The 23,334-nt window shown below is 38.3% G+C and overlaps 1 protein-coding gene across 2 annotated transcripts; it reads right to left on the bottom strand.

The window, feature by feature from the left end:
* Positions 1–24: 24 nt before the first annotated feature.
* zgc:162872 (BAR_ACAPs and ArfGap_ACAP domain-containing protein) lies at positions 25–22,630 on the bottom strand. 2 transcript variants are annotated; one of them, XM_051666247.1, is made up of 23 exons: positions 22,157–22,630; positions 19,973–20,010; positions 19,743–19,800; positions 19,537–19,656; positions 19,403–19,456; positions 16,150–16,208; positions 14,861–15,044; positions 12,698–12,742; positions 12,514–12,609; positions 12,342–12,416; positions 8,475–8,578; positions 8,285–8,336; positions 8,093–8,193; positions 7,544–7,655; positions 7,172–7,350; positions 6,657–6,726; positions 5,121–5,212; positions 4,917–4,996; positions 4,110–4,264; positions 3,840–3,949; positions 1,175–1,285; positions 1,029–1,090; positions 25–881 (listed from the first exon to the last, which is right to left on the bottom strand). In XM_051666247.1, exons 2-23 carry the CDS (start codon positions 19,996–19,998, stop codon positions 724–726), a joined length of 2,103 nt encoding a protein of 700 aa, XP_051522207.1. In that variant the 5' UTR covers positions 19,999–20,010; positions 22,157–22,630; the 3' UTR covers positions 25–723. The 2 variants fall into 2 exon arrangements, with proteins under 2 accessions (XP_051522207.1, XP_051522206.1); XM_051666246.1 differs by lacking the exon at positions 19,973–20,010.
* Positions 22,631–23,334: the final 704 nt, after the last annotated feature.

Raw genomic sequence — 23,334 nt, 5'->3', positions numbered from 1 at the left:
GTAAGTCATGAACAGACAGAACACTTCATAGTTAAATAGCTTTTATTGTATTAATTAGGATAAGACACAACCTTTTAAGACATTAAGACTGATATTGTGTATCACATAAAATACATTGCTATATAAGTGTGTATAAAGTCAAAATGAACCATTCCGAACCCATTTTACTTCCACATTCTGATGTATTTCCACATGAAACAGGATATTAAAAGAGAAACATATCCAATCAATGGAGAATTTTGGTGACAGATGATGCACACCGATTAATCGTGCACAGTAAGACCAGGAATGTGCTTTAAAATAGTAAATAGGGTCCGATTTGATTTCACATTGACATTTATTTCCTTCAAGAGTAACAGTAAAAGTTCAGTGAACTTCAACTGAGAATTGTACATTATAGATGCACAATAGAAACGAGTTAAAGTGTCAATAAGTCTTTAGTATAAGTCTAATGACACACAGTCTAAAATCTATGATGAGAACAGTCAGTTTAGTCCAAATAAACATATACTTTGATGAAATGATATGGTCCAGACAACTTCAAATATACACTCATTAAAATCACTTTTAATACAGAGCGCTCAAGACATTATCTGTTATTTAGCTTTTCTGTAAGATATTCACATTAGATTTTTAGTTTTTAAATAGTTATAACAGTTTCCCTTTTCCTCCTAGTGTTGACCTCTGACCTCACAAGACTTGTGACCTGAGAGTGACCTCTCTCTAGCTCTCCTCTTCTCTTTCTCCATCTCCATCTCTCGGTTCATCCATCACTCCATCCTCAGAGCTGCGGGTAAACTGACGGCGAGAGAGTTTTTCTGGGTCATGTGACGCCATGTTACTGAAATCACGGAAAATATCCTGGAATGTTTCATCATCTCCTGGGAGACACGAGAGGAGGAGACGACATATAATTATGAGAGATGTGGATCTGTACAGTAGCCTCAAAAAGTATTAAAAATGTCTGAATGTCACTGCATTACATACCAACATATCAAATCAAATCAAGACTGATTAATCAATCTTACCGACAGATCCGAAGAATCCCTCTGAATCTCTCATCTCCTCGTTCATTCGGGCCATTCTCAACCTTAACCACACACATTGAATTATTCTTAAAACTTTTTCAAATATAAAGTGTACACAAACACACTCACAGTCTGCTGTTACTTACAAAGTGACAATGTCAGCGTGGGCGGTTTCTACTGCGATGCTGAGGGGATCGTTTCCCTTTTCGTCAGCTGCATACTGATTAGCTCCTCTCTTGAGCAGCAGACACACCTGTCTGATGCGACCAATCACAGAACACGGTCAGATTCAGGTTAACATGAAATCACAATTGACCCTTTTTACTTTTCTGTTGATGTATTTAGGTATAAAGTCTATGGCAGCCCATAGAACCGTACATAGGAAAGTTATGAAATTTGGCACACTGATAGAGGACACTCTCAAATGTAACTGACCCACATTTGGGGTCTCTCACTCAAACCCTCTAGCGCCATCAACAGGTTAAAATGTCACTTACATTTCGACCTTTTGAATCATAAGTCCAAACAACTACATTATTTTCCCCCTGATTCTTTGGGTCATGCCACACGTGGAAATATTGCATAGTTTTTCAGCTCCGTCCACTACATTTTCTGCCATTTCTAATTTTCCAAATAAATAAATAAATACTCCTAGGCCGTATGTCCAAATTGCATGCAATTAGATGCGTCTCATCTAGAGACACTCACTCGTATAACGCATCAACGAATTTGACAAAGAGCACGCCAAAATGGACGTGAGGCTGTAGCTTTGCAACGCCTTAGTGTATTGACATGAAACTTGGTATTTGTCATCACAAGCATGACCTGAGGCTACCTGCACAGTTTCGCACAGTGCTATCTAGTCATCAAATAATATGTAAAAAGGCAATTTTTTTCTTTTAACTTTTGAATAGTTTAGCCTAAAATCATGAGACTTGGGGGGGGTGGGGGCCTGGGTAGCTCAGAGAGTAAAGACGCTGACTACCACCCCTGGAGTTGCAAGTTCAAATCCAGGGTGTGCCGAGTGACTCCAGCCAGGTCTGCTAGGGAGGGTAGAGTCACATTAGGTTAACCTCCTCGTGGTCACTATAATGTGGTTCGCTCTCGGTGGGACATATGGTGAGTTGTGCGTGGATGCAGCGGAGAACAGCGTGAAACCTCCACACGAGCTATGTCTCCACGATAACGCGCTCAACAAGCCATGTGATAAGATGCACGGATTGACGTCTCAGACGCAGAGGCAACTGAGATTCGTCCTCCGCCACCCGGATTGAGGCGAGTCACTACACCACCACGACGACTTAGAGCGCATTGGGAATTGGGCATTCCAAATTGGGGAGGAAAAGGGGAGGAAAAAAAAATCATGAGACTTGTCTCTTTACATTCCTTGGGACATACAGAGTCGAGTGATACCCAATTTTGCAATGTCGGCCATATTGGAATTTTGCCTTAAATGCTGTATATTACAGAAGCATTGGCGTATCATTACGGAATTTGGTGTGTGTCATCGGGGCTATGTCCTGAAGGTACTCAAAAAGATTGGTGACAGCGCCACCTATTGATCAAAAGTTATACGCATTTGTATGACACTATTAAAAATAAAACAAAGGACTTTTTTCACCACTCTGTTTAAAGTCATCACTGGAATTCCACATTCAATCAAAATGTTTGTCATTGGTGTGCTTGGCTGCGTAACTGCTGCTTGCAGCAATATTTAACCTTACTTTGTTTTTCCAAAATCAAAGAACAAATAAATGTTTTTTATTTTGCATATACAAAATGAAGCCTATTTTTAGGGTCATTAAGATTTTTGCGATCATTTTACACCCCCGATTCTCTTTATCGCAATGCGAAAAAAGACAGTCATTATGATATTTTCATCACAGCAATGTGGAAAAAAAAATATGATCTCAATTGCAAAGAAATTAGTAGTACTTCCTTGGTACTGACTTGAATTTTCACTGAATTTAATGTCAAAAAAAGAATTCAAAATCAATATTACAAAAGCATCTTATTTACAGTAATAAGAATCATCATTGAAAACAATGGGAATATTACAAGTAAAATGTGCACAAATTGCGTTATGAGAATTGGGGGGTTAATGTGCTTAAGTGTCCAGAAAATAATGTCACAATGCAAAAAAAAAAAAATAAAATAAATAAAAACTTTAAAATGTCCTAAATGTAGGCTTAAATTTCTTTATGTAAAATAACATTTCAGATTTTTGTGAATAGTTTGTAGTTAAAGCTGAAGTATGAAACTTCCAGTGTTAAAACACTTTCTTCTATCCCATCTTAATATGCAGAAACAACTGTAGGTAAGCCATTCATAGAACAATTTTCTCAAACTGTAAACACTGTTTGTTTTGAGCAACACGCTTAGACCCACACCAACCACATTACTCATCCAATGGCGCAAGCTGGGGGCGGGATTATCTGACTGTTTGAACAACTGCAGGTGAGGGGCATATTCAGAAAGCCATTTTGAAAACATTGTTTATTTTTGCAATTCCATTCGTTGGCGCTAGTGGTGCAGAAATTACATACTTCAGCTTTAAATATGACCAATTTCGTGAAAATCACCCATTGCTGGGGAAAACAGTATTAACCAGTCATATGACTGGTCACTTTACATGGTCCAATCAAATCCTGATGTGTGGGGCTTTATGTTCTGAAAAGTAGGCTATGATGTTACTAATACCGACATCATTTCCTATTGAAAATCTCATTAGCAAAAGTCTTTCCTCCTCAATAGAGGAAAACGGTATTATAACACTACACAGCGTATTTGTGCATTAGGGACTTTCTGTACCCCGTGTGTCCGAAGGTAGCGGCAGCGTGCAGTGCGCCCTGTCCGTGTTGATCCCTGTGATTCACATTAGCGCCGTTCTGCAGTAAAAACTCGCATGCCAACAAAGAACCCTGCCAGAGAACCAACACACACACATATGGCCATTAAAACATAATTATGGCTGTTTTTAGTACAAGAGACCCTTGACTAAAGGTTATATGTGGATAAATGCCACAAATGTGAAGAATCTGGACCCTTTATAAACATCACATGGATCTTTCTTTCACTCACTCCGATGGCTGAACCAATCAGAGCAGTCCGTCCCTCTTGATCAGAGTTACTCCAGTTCACTTCTGCGCCCTCAGCCAGCGCCGTCGCCATCACAACGAGATCTCCATTTAATGAAGCCTGATACAGCCTCTGGCCGGCACGTCGCTTTGCAGTCTCTATGGCAAATGCACACCAACCAAAAACAATATATATCAAACACAAAATTCATCGGAATGTGAACTAAAACTAGATTTGTCAAGTTTGTCAAGACGAATTTTGATGCTAGCTTGACAAAGCCTAGTCAGAAAGTTTCAACTAGTGTTAAAAGTTGAAGTTTGATGGTTTTATAGATATTACAGTTAGACAATCAGCCAGCTAGCTAGCTAGCTAGTCAGATAAATCGCCACATAGATATAAACAGAGAGAAAGAGTGCAACTTTAAGCAGATCAAAGGCCTTTTGTGGGTTTGTTTACATTTGAATTTTTGACAATTGGAGTTTGAATTAACAAGCATTCCTTTGGCCCATTTGAACATTCCGTCAATGTAAGTCTATGGGATTTTTTTAGTTTTTGTCTGCTGTGCGATCAGTTAGAAAAGACACAGCACACTACACGAGTTCATTCTGAAGGTTTGTGCCGAGTTTGGTGGATGTTGCTTGAAAGCTCTAGGAGTAAGTGTTAGACACTTTGGGCTCGGTTTAGGTGTTTGGAAAAAAACTAAGTTTGTAAAGTATGTTGGCTTTGTCAAGCCAACACAATGAGCTGTAAGTCACCCAGAATAACACTTTCAAATAAAAAATGTCAAATAAATACAATATTCAAACTCACCAGCATCAGGACAATCTGTGAGACATTTGATGAATTTCTTGTCCACATACTTCCACCTGATCCACCTTTCCTTATCCTGCCTGAGAGAAAACAAGGACCCTTTATACACCGACAGCAGCACCAACAGCATCATAACAACATAAATGTGGGTGACAACCACATTCTCCTGGGTCTGGGTGTTGTGTGTATGTGAAAGACTAGTACCGTGGACTGTCTGCGCTGGGCTTCTGTAGTCTGTCCACTGTGTTACACTCATAAATGCCATTAATAACTTCATTACCCAAAACACACAGCAGCTGCAGGGGCAGAGTTTAACACAAAGGTGACAGATTAACCAATGGCAAAACAGATCTTGGCGTAATTGACAGTGCAACGGTTCCTTAAACAACGGTTTTTAGTTGCAAAAAACCCCTTAAGTTAAGAAAACTTTTCTTAAAGGTGCACTCAGTAATTTTTTCCTCTTTAAAAAAGTTTAACTCCTAAAGACATTAATTGCAATTTTGCAATACATGTAGGAAATCATGAGCACTCACATTAAAATAAAGACTTCAGTCATATCAGTAACCTTATAAAAGCTGTTTTATTCTACATGGAGAGGGTCCGCCCACGGGGGCGGCCATGTTAGAATCACATGACCAGGCCGAATACTACTTGCTTAATCTCAGTAACCGTCCTGTTATTGGACACTTTCACTCATTGATTAAAGTAATCATGGCTAACTCTGAATACTCAATTTCTACAGTGGCATCTGAAACTGAAAACTACTGATTTTAAATGATGCCGCATCCACGCCACTAGGTGTCAGTGTAAGTCCAAGATGACACAAAGACAAAAGTTACTGAGTGCACCTTTAACTTAAAGGAATATTCCAGGTTCAATACAAGTTAAGCTCAATCGACAGCATTTGTGGACACTAAATAGGCAGTAATCCTGAATGCCAAACAAATAGCACAAAGCAAACAGAAGACTTGACTCAGAATTGACCTCAATAGAGACTGATGTTGCTAAAATAACAACGCGATACTCTAATACAAAAACCTACATAGCAAACACAAATATTTGCTGATTAGAGGTAGACCGATATATCGGTTTTACTGATTAATCGGTGCCGATAGTTGCTTTTTGGAACTATATTTATCAGTACATTTCTATGCCAATTGTTTGCGATTAGTTTTTTCATCGTTTTGTCATTTAAAAATAAGAGTTCCAAGTGTGTTTCAGGCTTGTCTATACTAAGTCCCACATTATGCACTAAATCGTAATTTTTTTTCTGGTTAATATTGGGATTTTGGTTGAACAATAAACTGCATCTGGGATTTTATTCATTTAGGACTCTTTGTCCTTGCCGTCATAGAAGGAAAAGAATAAGAATTTTTTCTACATTCTATAAATTGATTTTAAAACTATTAGCCGATTAATCGGTTATCGGCCTTTCCCCACCACCTTAGCAATCGGTATAATCCACTATTGGTCGAACTCTACAGCCGATAGTCCATTTTTAAATAGATCTAAAAATTCTTTATCAATACTGTAAGTTATTGAATGAAATGTTGTTTATTTATAGTCATAGTCCGCGAAGGACACATGCGATGCGGTCTACTGTTTAGAACAGCCTTCGTGCCTGGAATGCTTGAAAATGCTTTCTAGCTAGGAAGCTAATTAGGCATTGGAACTGAGGTTATATCACTTCATATTAGGGTTACAATAATGAAATTCGGCCATTCAATTTGCATGACTGACCTTGAGTTGTTCTGGTTCCCACGAGTCCAGAGTGAGAGAACGAACTTTAGACAGATGAACACCCAGACTCCTGTCAACATAAACACTGAATTGAATACATAAACCTTTCCTCTGGATATTTAAATCACATATTAAAGATTTCATGAGTAATGCAATCAATAAAACTGCACTGTAGTGCTGTCATGTCTGAAGGATCATTTTTAGTATATATGCCATTTGTGTACTATTGAAGAAGCATATCAATAAAGGTTACAAGTAAATATTACTCATTTAGCCAGTTTATGAGGTGACAGGTTTGCACAACAAAACTACATTACCCATCATTCTCTGTGGCAGCGTTTTACACACCTAATGCATCCTGTGCTCTTTATGTTATTGTACTAGTACTAAAGAAAACTTAAATAAGTGAAAAATAGAGACAGAAATTAAATGAACGAAAATCACTTCACATCATATCTTTAGAAATTGAATGCAACAACATAACGCTTAACACTTAACTTCTGCTCAGACATTACCTGTGGATGCCCGAGCACTCGATGCACATGGTGATGCCAAGATTCACGCTGGCCCAGCGAGGCTCCGCCTCCCCGCAATCACAGCAGCGACGGTTACCGTTGCCACGGAGAGCTACGCCCAGAGCGGGCGGGTGAGGGGGGGGTTCTGGAATGGGGATGGGCGTGGAGTTTTGCTTCACCTGAACACACACACAAATAACAGTCATACAATATCAGTCATCAACACTGACTAGCACTTGACTGTTTTTGTGTGTGTATGTGTTTAAATTGATTTTAAAGCGGTTTCTTTAATTATTTCCAGAGCTTGATCTAAAAACAACAGAAGTCTAAGGTATGTTCCTATTTGGACAGAACAGTGTGTGTGTGTTGTACCGGAGCATTTTGATCTGTTACTTGATCCCTGTACGCAATGTCTATACAACCCTGAACAGCGTTAATCCACGCCGACTTCAGCTCGTCAGAATCTGCCTGTAACACACACGACCTGTGCACACACACAGAGACATACAATGACTAGCGCATACAGTACACACATCAGACATCTCATTTATTAAAACAAGATCCGTATAAATGTGAAATATGCAGGAATATACACAGAATACACACACTCATGTGCAGCAATGTGACGTTCTATAATCCATCTAAAACGCTTTTAAACAGTGTCTAAATTACACAAATATTATACATGCAATCATAATGATTTTAACTGAGAGACTGTACTTTGAAACACTGTTCGCAACCCAATTTACTTCTGCAATATGATGTATTTTTCCACGTGAAACCGAACATTAGATGAGATTTTATAGGAATTGAAGGTGTAAAATGTGGCCCTATATGACAGGTGGTTTGAAGGGAGGGGTTTGATGACATCAGCAGAAAAGGAACGTGTACGGTAAATAAGGTCACTTTCATCGTTCTTACTTTTGCACAGACAGCAGCTCGAAACAGAAGCGCCGATCGATCACGTCCAGAGATTTCACTGCACACAGACGAAGATCGTCAAACAAAACCACAGACTGCTCCTGAAACACACACACCAACAATAAAGTAACCTGGTGACAAACCTGGTGACAAATATGGACATGTTCACTTAACAGCCTGACGTTTGTTTACCTTGTGTGATTTTGAATAAATTAACTGATTATTTTCAGTGGAAAACCAGCACCTGAAACACAGAGATAAAAACATTGTCGCTATAGTGTGAAGACGTAATCACATGAGGGTTTTGGATGCGACTGCGAGTTAATAGTAGGTGTCACATTATATACTATAATCGCATTATACATATATCACTCGCTCTCACCTCTTCCATGTCTTGTTCTTCTTGCGAGAGCGTTTGAACAGATAGCCTTGAATCGTTCCTCCATCAGACGGATTACACACAATAACCGCCTCTCCAGACGCATCCTAACAAACCACATAAAATAGAGAATCAGAACTCAAAACAATCACTAGCCGTGAAAGCGTAACAATTGACCCTTTGCTAAGCTCCGCCCCCTTTGTTAGGGTCGCTCGAATGGGAGACTGACGTGAACGGCGCGATTTTTATATATTTTTTTTTTTTGGCTAAATATTCTCAAACGGAACAGATAATATTCTCACGCAGACTGGAAGCATTTTTATCTGACGATTGTAACATTTCAACATAATGTGATTAAAAACAGTGGAGTCTGTGAATCAGAAGCTTCATTTGATAGCGATAACGTTAACGTAAGTTACCACAACTGCTCATAACGTCTCATATAACACTGTTTATTTATAAGGGCTGGGTATTGATACAGAGTTCCCGATTCGATCCGGATTTCGATTCATATGGGTATATTTCAGTTAGGCCTGTCGGCAGAGGTTCGCACCAAACTCCCGCGAAAATATAAACGTACAAGTATAAACTGTGATAGTGAACGCAAAGTGCTCCAGTTTCACTTTAAAGGAATAGTTCATCCAAAAATGAACATTTGCTGATAATTTACTCACCCTCAGGCCTTCCAAGATGTATCTGAGTTTCTTTCTTCATCAAAACAGAATTTAAGATTTTTAGGATTTCATTTCAGGCCTCCTCCTCTAAACAATGCGAGTGAATGTCCTCCATTATTTGACGGTCCAAAATGAATATTTAGGGTGCATCAAAATAACCCACACGACTCCAGTCGACAAATAAAGTTCTTCCGAACCCAAACGATTGATTATTTTTAGAAATAAAACAATAGTTATATACTTTTTAACTACAAATGTCGCCGTACGTGCGCTCATGAGAGGGATGACGTAATCTCATTGGTAAGGTCACGCGTCACGTGGAGGCAGGAAGTGCGTCATTTACATTGTTTTTATTATTATTAGGAAATAATTTTTTATATTGTTTTGAAATTGTTTTGGTTTGTGAATGGCACAAGTTTCTCTTGTAATCAATAACACACGCTTACTCTGTTTCTATGGGGTGATAAAACGATTAAACGAAATCTCAAAGGTTTTTCTTCATGAGAAATAAGGGCTCATGGGTTTAATCAGAGCATTAAAATAACGTGTGAAATTGAAGAAATTAGTCAAGAAATATTTTACTATTGCATAATATAATAAAAACATTATGTAAATATAATATAATATATATATATATATATATAAAAATTATATTTTATTTTTTATTTAAAATATTATAAAATATGAGTTCAAAAAACAAGGGTAAATGTAAAATTGACCAAAAACTGAAGCTGACCAAAAAGAGAGACATATTTTAAGTATTTGGAAATATTTGTATATTTAAAACGTTATTTTTTTATGTCATTCAAACGTTTTAAAGCCTTAAAAGTAAATTATAGTTTATTCCTATATTTTATTACTTGATTTATATATTTTAAGTGAAAAATGTAAAAACGACTTCTTGAGGTGTATGAAGCACACATGCAGAAAAAAAAAAACACACCTTAAAATATATGACAATTTATATGACAATTAACCGTGAAAGCCCTAAAACAGACAATTAATCATCGTAATCGCAATTATTTGTTTGACAATTAATTGTCGGCCAAATTTCATAATCGTGACAGCCCTAATTTCAGCTATAATGTCCCTTTTTGCTTACATATGAAATAATTTATCTCCCAGCTAATGCTGTTAATTATACAGGGGACCTTCTAACTAGGTTCATTAAGAAAATATTTATTTTATTAATTATATTTTATTCGTTTTTCATCATTTTGGTCACACTGGGTGAATCCTTGCATTCGATAAATAAGATATTATATTTCGTATTATTTTTTGTTACATATTTATTGTTTAACTGCATAAATTGTACTATATACAGGTATTTACATTGATTTGTTGAACACGTGCTAAAAATCAGTACTGTCTCTTTAAGAAAACCAGCATTTCTGTAAACAGAGCTTTAAATGAGCACATTAATGAGAGAGACTTTAATGGCTTTATCTCATCTGTGCTTTGCCAGATTAGAATTAAATATTTCATTTTTGTTGTTTTTGATCAACAACTGACTGTAAAGAACAGAAAGGGTATTAAAAGAAACATTATTCAATGAGAAATGGGTTGCGTGGATCTCGAATTTGGACACACATTACACGGAACAACTTTTACTCTAAACACGCAGTGAAAGGATCTCACGGCTGAATACTCCACAACTATACTGCACAAATACTAGTAATGAAATGTAAACATTTACCAGCCAGTTGCCAAATATATACATTTTAGTTTATGTTTGTCAGAGAAATGGCAGACAGCAACATTTGCACTTTTAAGGTGGGGCTTAGCAAAAAGTTATTTGTCTGGAGCAAATCACAATCTAATGGTGTGTTCAAGTCATGTCGTATTTACGTGTGTGACGAGGAGGAGGGCGTAGCCGGGCCGTGATGGAGCACAGCCGGCGCTGAATCAGTGGAAGAGCGAGATAAAGGGGAGCCGGAGGTGCCAGTTCGAGAGAGTGAGAGATACACACGGCCGCATTGCATAAAACTTTATGTTTACTGTTCAGTTGGTTCCCGCCTCCTCCTTGCCCATCCTTGAATTGTTAGTGTGATGCCGAAGCCCAGGAGGGAGGAGGGATGCACTGTCGTGGAGTACTCACCACTGCCATCTGCCAGGGGAGCAGCTGCGGCCGTCTGGCTGGGGACGGAGGGGTTGCTGCCGGCCGCCGGGAGCCGGAGGAACCACTGCTGTCGCTGAAGACGGGGAGGAGCGGTTACGTCCGTCAGGAGCTGGAGGACTCGCTGCCGCCTGCTGAGGGAGGCGTGAGCTGGTGTCCGCCAGAGGGCGGAGAATAGGGTTGAGGACAGGGCAACAGCACGTCCGGGGGCCATCTGCCTGGGGACAGAGGGGTCGCTGCCGGAGGAACCACTGCTGTCGCTGAAGACGGGGAGGAGCGGTTACGTCCGTCAGGAGCTGGAGGACTCGCTGCCGCCTGCCGTCCGCCAGAGGAGTGGTTGAGGACGGGGCGACAGCACGTCCGGGAGCCGGCGAGCAAGTTCCTCTCTCTCTCTCTCTCTCTCTGTCTCCGCTCGCCTTTTCCCTCTCCCCACACCTCCCCTCGTCTCTCCCCCAGGTTCACAGGTGCCGGGGTGGACCACCGGCTGACAGAACAGCCGGAAGGGCAGCGTCTCCCCTCCAGAGATGGGGGGGGGGATTAGTCAGACCGGTGGCACCCCGGCCTGAATCGGGTGGGGGAGGAGTGTGACGAGGAAGGGGGCGTGGCCAAGTCGTGATGAAGCACGGCCGGCGCTGAATCAGCGGAAAAGCGAGATAAAGGGGGAGCCGGAGGCGCCTCATTGAGAGAGAGAGATGTTTGTTTTAAGTTAAGTTTGACATTTAAACTTTGTTCACTGTTCAGCTGGTTCCTGCCTCCTCCTTGCCCATCCTTGAACTGTTACAACGAGTTAAATGCACATGAATGCCACCACAAAGTCGCAATTGCGAGTGGGAAACTCTTTCTGACTTGGGGGCGTCAACTCGAGAATCATGGCGCAAATTGTTATTGGTGATAATTCAGTTTTACTTGAGGATTTTGCCTGTATAGTTTATGCATTTTATGTGCTCTTCAAGAAATTTCCGACTAAAAACGATCTCTGACCTCACAAGTACAAACTTCTCAGGAGGACTTGAACGCACCATGATAGACTGATGTCTGATAACCTTTAACAGTTCACAACTAGCTTTAATATCCCATCACCCTTTGTTGAACGAGCAGGTGTGTGTTTTCCAGGTCTTTCCTCTTGGCAGTGCAGTGAGCCGACAGCTGAGAGAGCTGTACACAGATAGATTCATATTTAATCATGCATAAACACCACGTTTACAGCCGTGTGTGTGTACATATAAATATCTGACATGTTTGTTTATATGACCTGTGAGGCCATTGTTTTCATAGTTGGTTCAAGATCTCTCAGCAGGTCAAATCCCTGATGGAAAAACGTGTACTGAGCATGAAAATACGAGAAGACCTGAAAAAAGAAAATAGAAGACTTTTAATCAGAGATTAAAACTGTAACAGGTTTATTCACAAAACTCATTTTGTAAGTAGCGGCTCACCGAGTTTAAAATATCCAGCTTCTGTTGGACCTTGAAATTATTCAACTGCAAAACAAGAATGAAAACGGTCAATTTCAGAGTATGTATATCAGCTTTATTAAACAGATAGTTCACCCAAAAATAAAAGTTCTGTCAATGTTTCTCACTCTCATGTTATTCCAAACTTGTATGACCTTTTTTACATTTATGCATTTGTTTTTTTCCTCCCCAATTTGGAATGCCCAATTCCCAATGCGCTCTAAGTCCTCGTGGTGGCGTAGTGACTCGCCTCAATCCGGGTGGCGGAGGACGAGTCTGAGTCGCCTCCACGTCTGAGACCGTCAATCCGCGCATCTTATCACGTGGCTTGTCGAGTGTGTTACTGTGGAGACGTAGCACGTGTGGAGGCTTCACGCTATTCTCCGCGGCATCCACGCACAACTAACCACGCACCCCACCGAGAGCAAACCACATTATAGCGAGGTTACCCCATGTGACTCTACCCTCCCTAGCAACCGGGCCAATTTGGTTGCTTAGGAAGCATGACTGGAGTCACTCAGCACGACCTGGATTCGAACTCGTGACTCCAAGGGTGTTAGTCAGCGTCAATACTCGCTGAGCTACAAAGGCCCCCCATTTATGTTATTTTTTTTTTGGGAGGGGGGGATTTTCCCCCTTTTTCTCCCAATTTGGAATGCCCAATTCCCAATGCGCTCTAAGTCCTCGTGGTCGCATAGTGATTCGCCTCAGTCCGAGTGGCGGAGGACGAATCCCAGTTGCCTCCGCGTCTGAGACCGTCAACCCGCGCATCTTATCACGTGGCTTGTTGAGCGCGTTGCCACGGAGACATAGCGCGTGTGGAGGCTTCACGCCATCCACCGCGGCAACCACGCTCAACTCACCACGCTCCCCACCGAGAACAAACCACATTATAGCGACCACGAGGAGGTTACCCCATGTGACTCTACCCTCCCTAGCAACTGGGCCAATTTGGTTGCTTACGAGACCTGGCTGGAGTCTCTCAGCACACCCTGGGATTCGAACTAGCGAACTCCAGGGGTGGTAGCCAGCGTATTTTACCACTGAGCTACCCACTTATGCTTTTGTTAAACGGTTTTATCCAAAGCGACTTACAGTGCATTCAAGATATGACTTGCTTTCTCCTGTGGAATGCTAACGGAGATGTTTGGAAAAATGTTAGGGAGTGACAGCCTCAGTCACCATTCACTTAAACAGTATGCAAAAAAGAAAGTAAAAGGAGACTAACATTCTGCATAACATCTACATTTACGTTCCATGGTAGAAAGGAAGTCATTAGGGTGAGTAAATGATGACAGAATTTTCATTTCTGGGCAAACTATCCCTTTAAGGGGTGTTCACACACTGACAGCGATTAAATCGCTGATGTCCTACTAACTATTTTACAACATTTTCTAATTCTTGTTTAACTGTCATGCATGCACCTATTAATTAGGAGACTAAATGGAATATTTGTCCTTTTAAAAAAGTAATTTGTCACACAGCAGGACTATTTACATGAAATGCAAGAGAGGTTACTAAAACATGGTGAAAACCCTTTTCTTTATAAACATATCTTGATGCTGAAAAAAGTTCATGTCTACATTATTTGTGAGCTACTCCATTTTAGTCTGAATAAAGCTGATAATATCATGTTGTGCTGAATTATTGTGTAATGTGTTTGGAAGTATGTTCAGTATGTTAGTCCTGAGTAAACAACACTTTACAACAACAGGATCTTTCAGCTCTGAGTCAAATCAAACAACACGAGCCAGCCAATCAGCTTCAGTCCTGCAGCCACAGCAGTTATGATGTCATAAAGAGTCATTGCTACAAAAACTATAATAAAAACTATTATGCTGACCTCTACTTCTCATCTGTATGTCTAATATTTTAATGCCAAATCTTCTCAGAATGTAGAATGGGTAACATTGGTCTTATGATGGGAAACTTTTATTTTTCTTGCTCTTTTGAAATAAGAGTTTAATGTACTTTGTGGCCATATTGTTAACATTCACAGCTCAAAACCCCCTGCCGTATCCAGTCCGTTGAAACCAAACTTAAAATGAGAATTGATCATCACAACCATAATCTCATTGACAAATATGACAGTCCACATTTAAACATCAATGTCTATTTAGGTAGAAAATAAAATGTGACGGTCACCTGTAGGCAGTAGTCCAGGGCAAAGTGTTGGTAACATTTGCGTGTTGCGAGTAGCAGGTGAGTCGCTCTTTCGGCGTCGACGGATTTGTGTCGGCTGACCTGAGCGTTCTTCACTACTGCGGACTCGAGATCTTCCCCGATCCGAACAAACTCACGGCGAGTGTCACGAATCTGCGGCTGGAATCTGTCACAAAACAAACCGTTCAACTTCAGTACAGGGAAATCTGTATGTACATGTATGTGTCTGTGTGTGTATGCGTGTGTGTGTATGCGTGTGAGCGTTTGTGTGTGTTTGTGTGTGTGTGTGTGTGCGTGAGTGTTTGTTTGCGTATGCGTGTGAGTGTGTGTATGCGTGTCTGTCTGTGTATGTAAGTGTGTGTGTGCGTGTGTGTGTGTGCGTATGCGTGAGTGTGTGTGTGTATGTGTGAGTGTGCGTTTGTGTCTGTCTGTGTGTATGCGTGTGTGTGTGTGTGTCTGTCTGTCTGTGTATGTATGTATGTATGTGTGTGTGTATGGGTGTGTTTGTGTATGTATGTGTGCTGTGTATGTGTGTGTGTATGCGTGTTTATGTGTGTGTCTGCCTGTGTATGTATGTGCGTGTGTGTATGTATGCATGTGCGTGTGTGTGTATGTATGCGTGTGCGTGTGTATGCGTGCGTGTGCGTGTGTGTATGCATGTATGTATGTGTATGCGTGTGTATGTATGCATGTATGTATGTACGTGTATGTGTATGTATGTATGTGTATGCGTGTGTATGTATGCATGTATGTATGTGTATGCATGTGTATGTATGCATGTATGTATGTGTGTGTGTGTGTATGCGTGTCTGTCTGTGGGTGTGTGTTTGTGTGTGCGTGTGTATGTATGCATGTTTGTGTGTGTGTGTGTGTGAGAGAGTGCGTTTGTGTGTGTGTTTGTGTGTGTGTATATGCGTGTTTATGTGTGTCTGTCTGTGTGTATGCGTGTGTGTGTGTGTCTGTCTGTGTATGTATGTGTCTGTGTTTGTTTGTGTATGCGTGTTTATGTGTGTCTGTCTGTGTGTGTGTGTGTATGCGTGTGTGTGTGTCTGCCTGTGTATGTATGTATGTATGTATGTATGTATGTATGTGTGTGTGTGTGTGTGTGTGTGTCTGCCTGTGTATGTATGTGTCTGTGTTTGTTTGTGTATGCGTGTTTATGTGTGTCTGTCTGTGTGTGTGTGTGTGTATGCGTGTGTGTGTGTCTGCCTGTGTATGTATGTATGTATGTATGTATGTATGTGTGTGTGTGTGTGTGTGTTGTTACATACTGTGAAAGCAGGTTCATTAGCTGTTGTGTAATGGCTCTCTGGGTTTGATCAAACAGCATCTAAAACGAAAACACAAACATTATTTAAATGAATAAAGCAATAAGTCAAGTCAAGCTTTTTACGATTTAATGGCCTCAACAAGGTCGTTGCAATTACAGTTAAATAATGTAGTAAAAAAAACTGAACGAACTATACAAAATAATAATAATAATAATTTTAATAAACAAATGCAAAATCAAAGCTTTTCTCCTTTGCTGCAAGGAAAACAAAAACAGAAATTACTTCATTGTTCAATGTGTTGTGTATTTGACCGCTATAGGCAAAACTAGCTTGAGCCACCCCACCCACTCTTGAGACATCTGTTCATATGCAATGTCACAGAAAATGTCATGTATCATTACACCAAAGACCTTGAGACGTGTCTAAAAAACGCTGCACTCCTGCACGAGTCATGGTGCAATGGTCAAAGACGTCCTTCTAGCGTGGAAAGCCTGATGAATGGACATCGCACCATAAGCAACTGAAAAGCTACAAAAGCGCAATTTTTTAATGCTGCAACAGGCAGTATATTTCACGATATCACATTTTATGAGGTGGAGTGTGTGTCTGACATTCTCAGGCGGTTTTACAACGCTTTCTTTGTGATCTTGCCACATCTTTAGTGCAAACATTTTCCATATACGACAAAAGAGGCAGTGCTGTGTAACTCGCCAGCACAAACGCAACAATGCCCGCAACTGCTCCAGCACAGTAGAGGGTGAAAACATGTACATGTATATCCTATCTCTGAAACAGATTACTGTACATATTGTATTCTGTGTTCAATGTAAGTGATGGCCAATAGAGAAGAAAATTAAATAAAATTGTTTCATTATAAACAGAACTCAAGGGCTGAACAGGTTAGATTAGTAGGTGAATTTGTCAAGTTCCTGAAATATGAAATATGAGGCATCTGAATGCTGGAAGCAGTTGAACTTGAACAAAAAAGGAGTGCACTGTGGCAGCAACTTCCGGTATAATAAGCATTGAAAAACACTGAAAAATCACGGAATGTTCTGTTTTTGCTTTCCTGCAATTTTTTTTTACTCATTTTCCCATTTTTCAATGTTGGAATATTGAAAGATAATAATAAAAATTATTAATAAAAATTAAATGAAAATGTGCTTTTCATTTATTAGTTTCTCTTTCTGAAATGAAAATGTAATTACCAGAAGTTACACAAACATAAAGAGCTGTGCATTCCAGTAGTACAAAAGCAAAATCAAAGGCAAAAAAAGGCTGTGTTTAAGCAGTACACAAAATAATAATAATAAAAAAATTAAAAAAATTAAAATAAAAAAATAAAGCAAAAAAAAAAAAAAGTCTGTGTTCCAGCAGTACACATAATAATAATAATTTAAAAAAACTAGTGGAAAAAACAAACAAAGCTAAAGCAAAAAAAGGCTGTGTTCCAGCGGTACACACAATAACAATAATAATAAAAATATATATATATAATAATAATAATTTAAAAAAAAAAAAAAAAAAAAAAAAAAGCAAAAGCAAAAAAAGGCTGTGTTTAAGCAGTACACAAAATAATAATAATAATAAAAAAATCATAATAATAATAAAAAGAAAAAAAAGAAAAAGAAAAAAAGTCTGTGTTTAAGCAGTACACTAAATAATAATAAATAATAATAATAATTTAAAAAAACCTAGAAAAAAAAAAAGCAAAAGCAAAAAAAGTCTGTGTTTAAGCAGTACACAAAATAATAATAAAAAAAATTATAATAATAAAAAGAAAAAGAAAAAAAAAAGAAAGAAAAACAAAGTCTGTGTTCCAGTGGTACACAAAATAATAATAATAAAAAAATAAATAATACAAAAAAAAATTATAATAATAATAATAATAATAAAACTAGGAAAAAAAAAACCAAAGCTAAAGCAAAAACAGGCTGTGTTTAAGCAGTACACAAAATAATAATAATAATAAAAAAATAATAATAAAAAGAAAAAGAAAAAAAAAGTCTGTATTCCAGTGGTACACAAAATAATAAAAAAAACAAATAATAATAATAATAATAATAATAACAAAAAAATAATAAAAAACTAGGAAAAAACAAACAAAGCTAAAGCAAAAAAAGGCTGTGTTCCAGCGGTACACACAATAACATTAATAATAAAAAAAAATATAATAATAATAATAATTAAAATAAAATAAAAAAAAATAAAAAAAAAACAAAAGCAAAAAAAGGCTGTGTTTAAGCAGTACACAAAATAATAATAATAATAAAATCATAATAATAATAATAATAATAAAAAGAAAAAGATAAAAAAAGAAAAAAAAGTGTGTTCCAGTGGTACACAAAATAATAATAATAAATAATAATAATAATAATAATAATAATAACAATAAAAAACTAAAAAAAAAACTAGGAAAAAACAAACAAAGCTAAAGCAAAAAAGGCTGTGTTCCAGCGGTACACACAATAACAATAATAATAAAAATATATATATATAATAATTAAAATTAAAAAAAAAAACTAGAAAAAAAAGGCTGTGTTTAAGCAGTACACAAAATAATAATAATAATAGTAATAATAATAATAATAATAAAAAGGCTGTGTTTCAGCGGTACACAAAATAACAATAATACAAAAAAAAAATAATAATAATTAATTAAAAAAAAGCAAAAGCAAAAAAAAGTCTGTTCCATCAGTACAGAAAATAATAAAATAACAAAAAACAACAACTATAAAAAAAAAAAAATGCAAAATCAGCGGCAAAAAAGAAAAAGGCTGTATTCCATCAGTACACAAAAAAAATTTAATACAAATAAAATAATTACAAAACAAAAAAGCAAAACAAAGTAAAAGACCTGTGCATTTCAGTAGTATTCAAAATAAAAAATAAATAGCAAAATCAAAGCAAAAAAAATTTACACAAATAAAGTGTTTGAGCAGTATACAAAATAATAACAATAATTTGAAAAGAATACACAAAACAAAACAAAAGGCTGTGCATTCCAGTGATTTTGCCGTGGTTTTCAGCTGGTGTAATAAACAGAATTTAACAATGACATGAACGTGGCTCATCACCTCATCCAATCAGATTCTACAGCCGAAACTTTTTCTTTCATGAAAACAGAATAACGGGGCAGTCACACAACGCTTGGAGCACGCAACATTTTTTCGGACAACGCAATGGACCAAGAAATGCAAGAGGGCTTTTGGTTTTAATGAATAATAAATCACGGCTTAAGACACACACTTACCGTCTGAAACTGGATCATTTCCTGCAGGCCCTGGTTGAACTGACGCAGACAGGTCTACACAAACATAACAAAACGAGTCGTCAACACACATGATGTATTAAGAGACCCATCAGATGTCACTCATCTGTGCTCACCAGAATTACACCGTCGTTTTTATGATACGCCGTAAACTCGGCCAGTCCAGACAGGAAGAGCTGATTACAGGAAGTGTAGTTCTGACCCGCCTCCACCATCTGACCACACAACTTCATCACCTACATAGAGAGACAGACAGATGAAGGCATTCATGCAATATCGACAAGGTCATCAAATGCTTTGTGAAGTAAAATGCTTGTCTTACTTTCTCCACTCGACTCTCCAGTTCTGTGACGTCACTCTCACACTGATCCAGAGACTGTCTGCGCGCGCACACACACACACACACACACAAATTTAGTGACAGCTGTGCAGGTCCCACACAGAAATCATATAAGCAGACCCCCTTTTAGGTGCCAGTGTAACTGCATTCAAATCAGTAAAACCATTTAAAGGGACAGTTCACCCAAAAATGAAAATTCTGTCAATACTTACTCGCCCTCTTGCCGTTCCAAACCCATATGACTTTCTTTCTTCAGTGGAACACAAAAGAAGACGTTAAGCAGAATGTTAAGGACTGACAGACTCAGTCACCATTTACTTTCATTGCACAGTGACTGAGGCTGTAACATTTCATTTTTGGGTGAACTATTCCTTTAAGTAAACTGTAAAAAAAAGCTAAAAGATTATTATAAATAGCAGAAAGCATGAAAGAAATCCTAAACGACACACTTTCCCTTAAGGATTCATTTAAATTCTTACCTAAATGTTGAAAATAGAAATGTTTATATTTTATTCATCAGCTACCCAATGCCACATTCCACTGTCAGTATTAGATCAGTGCCGATAGTTTAATCTTTTTCTTTTATTCGTGATTAACAATAACGTGGGGATTTGCTGCATTTAATACTTTCATCATTGACAATAGTCACCCATATTTATATCCTCACTTCAAAGCATATTTTGTTATTTTGATTAGATAATCAAGTATCCCAAATTTGGGGGCCTGGGTAGCTCAGCGAGTATTGACGCTGACTTAATTTCTGTTTCTTGATGTTAATTTTCTTGCCATTTTTATGCATTTACTTTGAGTTATTACATTTTTTATTTTTTTTTGGAAATAAATTACTGGTAGAAAAATGCTTATTCTGTTTCTTCTCTTGTAACACCATGGTCAGGTTTGATTGCAAACATAATGACATTAACTGCAAAAACTGACACTTCAAATCGATTTTAATATGCTAAACTTTGATCAAATAATAGTTTGTTAGTGTCTAAATATATATATCTAAATGCATATCTTGTGATAAAATATAAAATTAGGTTTCAACAAGCCATCAGACTACACAATAGGTGTCTACAGTCATCTACTGGCTGTTACTGGCATGACATGGTTTTCAAGTTATGTTATTAATATTTTGTTTGCCAGATGGCAGCAATCTGCCTCCAATTTATGTCACATTCTCATATTTTCTTCATGCTTCAGCTTATAGAAGTGTAGGTTCTGAAGGGGGCCTGGGTAGCTCAGCAAGTAAAGATGCTGACTACCACACCTGGAGTCACGAGTTCAAATCCAGGGTGTGCTGAGTGACTCCATCCAGGTCTCCTAAGCAACCAAATTGGCCCGGTTGCTAGGGAGGGTAGAGTCACATGGGGTAACCTCCTCGTGGTCGTGATTAGTGGTTCTCGCTCTCAATGGGGTGTGTGGTGAGTTGTGCGTGGATCGCGGAGAGTAGCATGAGCCTCCACATGCTGTGAGTCTCCGCGGTGTCATGCACAACGAGTCACGTGATAAGATGCACGGATTGACGGTCTCAGAAGTGGAGGCAACTGAGACTTGTCCTCCACCACCCGGATTGAGGTGAGTAACCGCGCCACCACGAGGACCTACTAAGTAGTGGGAATTGAGCATTTCAAAATTGGGAGAAAAGGGGATAAAAAAATAAATAAAAAAATATCCCAAATTTGACGCGAGAGCATGCAAAAAAAAATACTGACTATATGAAAAACATAAATCTTGTCTCCAACTTTATATGTTGAATAATAATAAACCTTACTTCTCATTAAACCGCATCTGCTGAAATGTACATATATATTTGGTAAATACTTAATTATAGAGCATTGCAACAGAGCAAAGTCTCCGTGTGTTTTGCACATGTTTACAGTTAAAAGCAAGGGTGTAGCCAGGAAATTACTTTTGGGTGGACCTCAATAAAAATGGGTTTTTGCACAAATTTATTTTAAAGAAACAGAGAAGCTGCGCATTCAAACAGTTGTTTCACACTTTCAGAAATCAGAATTTATGCATTTTTTAAAGTATTTAAAAAATATATATTTGAAGTCAAAGAATAATCTCTAATATTCGGCTACGCCACTGGTTAAATGTCCCACATTCTGCACCAAACCTTTTTTTTCCTGGTTATTATTGGGATTTTGGTTGAATAATAAACCGCTTTTGGGATTTTATTCATTTTTGGACACTATGAATGTGCTCGACATAAGAAGTAAAGATTAAGAAAAAATTTGTATAAATATATTTATAAAACTATCGGCCGATTTATCAGTTATCGGCCTCTTCCACCACCTGAGTTATCGGTATCTCTAGTCAATATGAACATCTATTTAACATCTGTGATGTGTTACTGAACATTTGACAACCTTTCAATAAGATCACAATACCTGAAGGCAGGTGAGTCCCTAATGCACTCCTCAAAGTCCAGGAAAGTGTCCATGGTGTGTCTGTCTCACGGTTTCACTCAAAGTCTTTGCACCTCTCACACACTCTTTGACATGCACTAGAATGCTTTTAAAGCTGGCACGCGCTCTCGAGACATCATACTGACATTAAAAATGCATGCACTGGGCCTTATGCACAGAGACTGTCATGACAGCAGGGAAGAGCCGTTGCACCACACTGTTCATCATCCACAAACAGTTATCTCATATTCCGGATGCAATGATTGTCCGTCAGTTCGATAGTAAATGATGCACGCGCTTAATGCATCACACATACACTGCAGAAAATGCACGCGCGCTCAAATGCATCCAGTTAAATCACTGTATTCTAAAACTGTCAGATGTATCAGTGTGTGATCTTGCGATGTGTGTCGCTGCGTAGGCGTTTATTCATGTTGCTGTGAGTCGCGTTTCCGGTGTCATAAGTCGTGCATGTGAAGGATGTCCGGTCAGGGATCTTCAAAATAAAAGTACAAAATTCAAAATAAAATAAAATCTGTGAAGGTTTCAGGTAAAACATTTTTTTAAAGGGGCAGTTCACCCAAAAATGAAAATTCTCTCATTATTTACTCACCCTCATGCCATCCCAGATGTATGCCTTTCTTTCTTCTGCTGAACACAAAGATTTTTAGAAGAATATTTCAGCGACATGTAGGTCCATATAATGTAAGCGAATGGAGACCAGTCCTTTGTAGCTTTTTATGAAACAAAAGTAATTCATAAGACTCCAGTGGTTTAATCCATGTCTTCAGAAGTGATATAAGTGTGGGTGAGAAACAGATCAAAATGTAAGTCCTTTTTTACTATAAATCTCCACATTCACTTTTACTTTCAGATGTGAAAGTGAAACTAAACAGGCACCACATGTGGCTTTCAAATGAAAAAGTGAAAGTGGAGATTTATAGTAAAAAATAACTTACATTTTGATCTGTTTTTCACCCACACCTATCATATCACTTCTGAAGGTATTGATTTAACCACTGGAGTCATATGGATTAGTTTTAGGATTTCTTTACGTGATTTTTGGAGCTTGAAAGGACTGGTCACCATTCACTTACATTGTATGGACCTACAGAGCTGAAATATTCTTCTAAAAATTTTCATTTGTGTTCTGCTGAAGA

This window comes from Myxocyprinus asiaticus, chromosome 31 (genome assembly GCF_019703515.2).
Source record: "Myxocyprinus asiaticus isolate MX2 ecotype Aquarium Trade chromosome 31, UBuf_Myxa_2, whole genome shotgun sequence".
NCBI lineage: Eukaryota > Metazoa > Chordata > Actinopteri > Cypriniformes > Catostomidae > Myxocyprinus > Myxocyprinus asiaticus.
The sequence above is the reverse complement of the archived record's forward strand: the minus strand, read 5'-3'. Positions and strand labels throughout refer to the sequence as shown.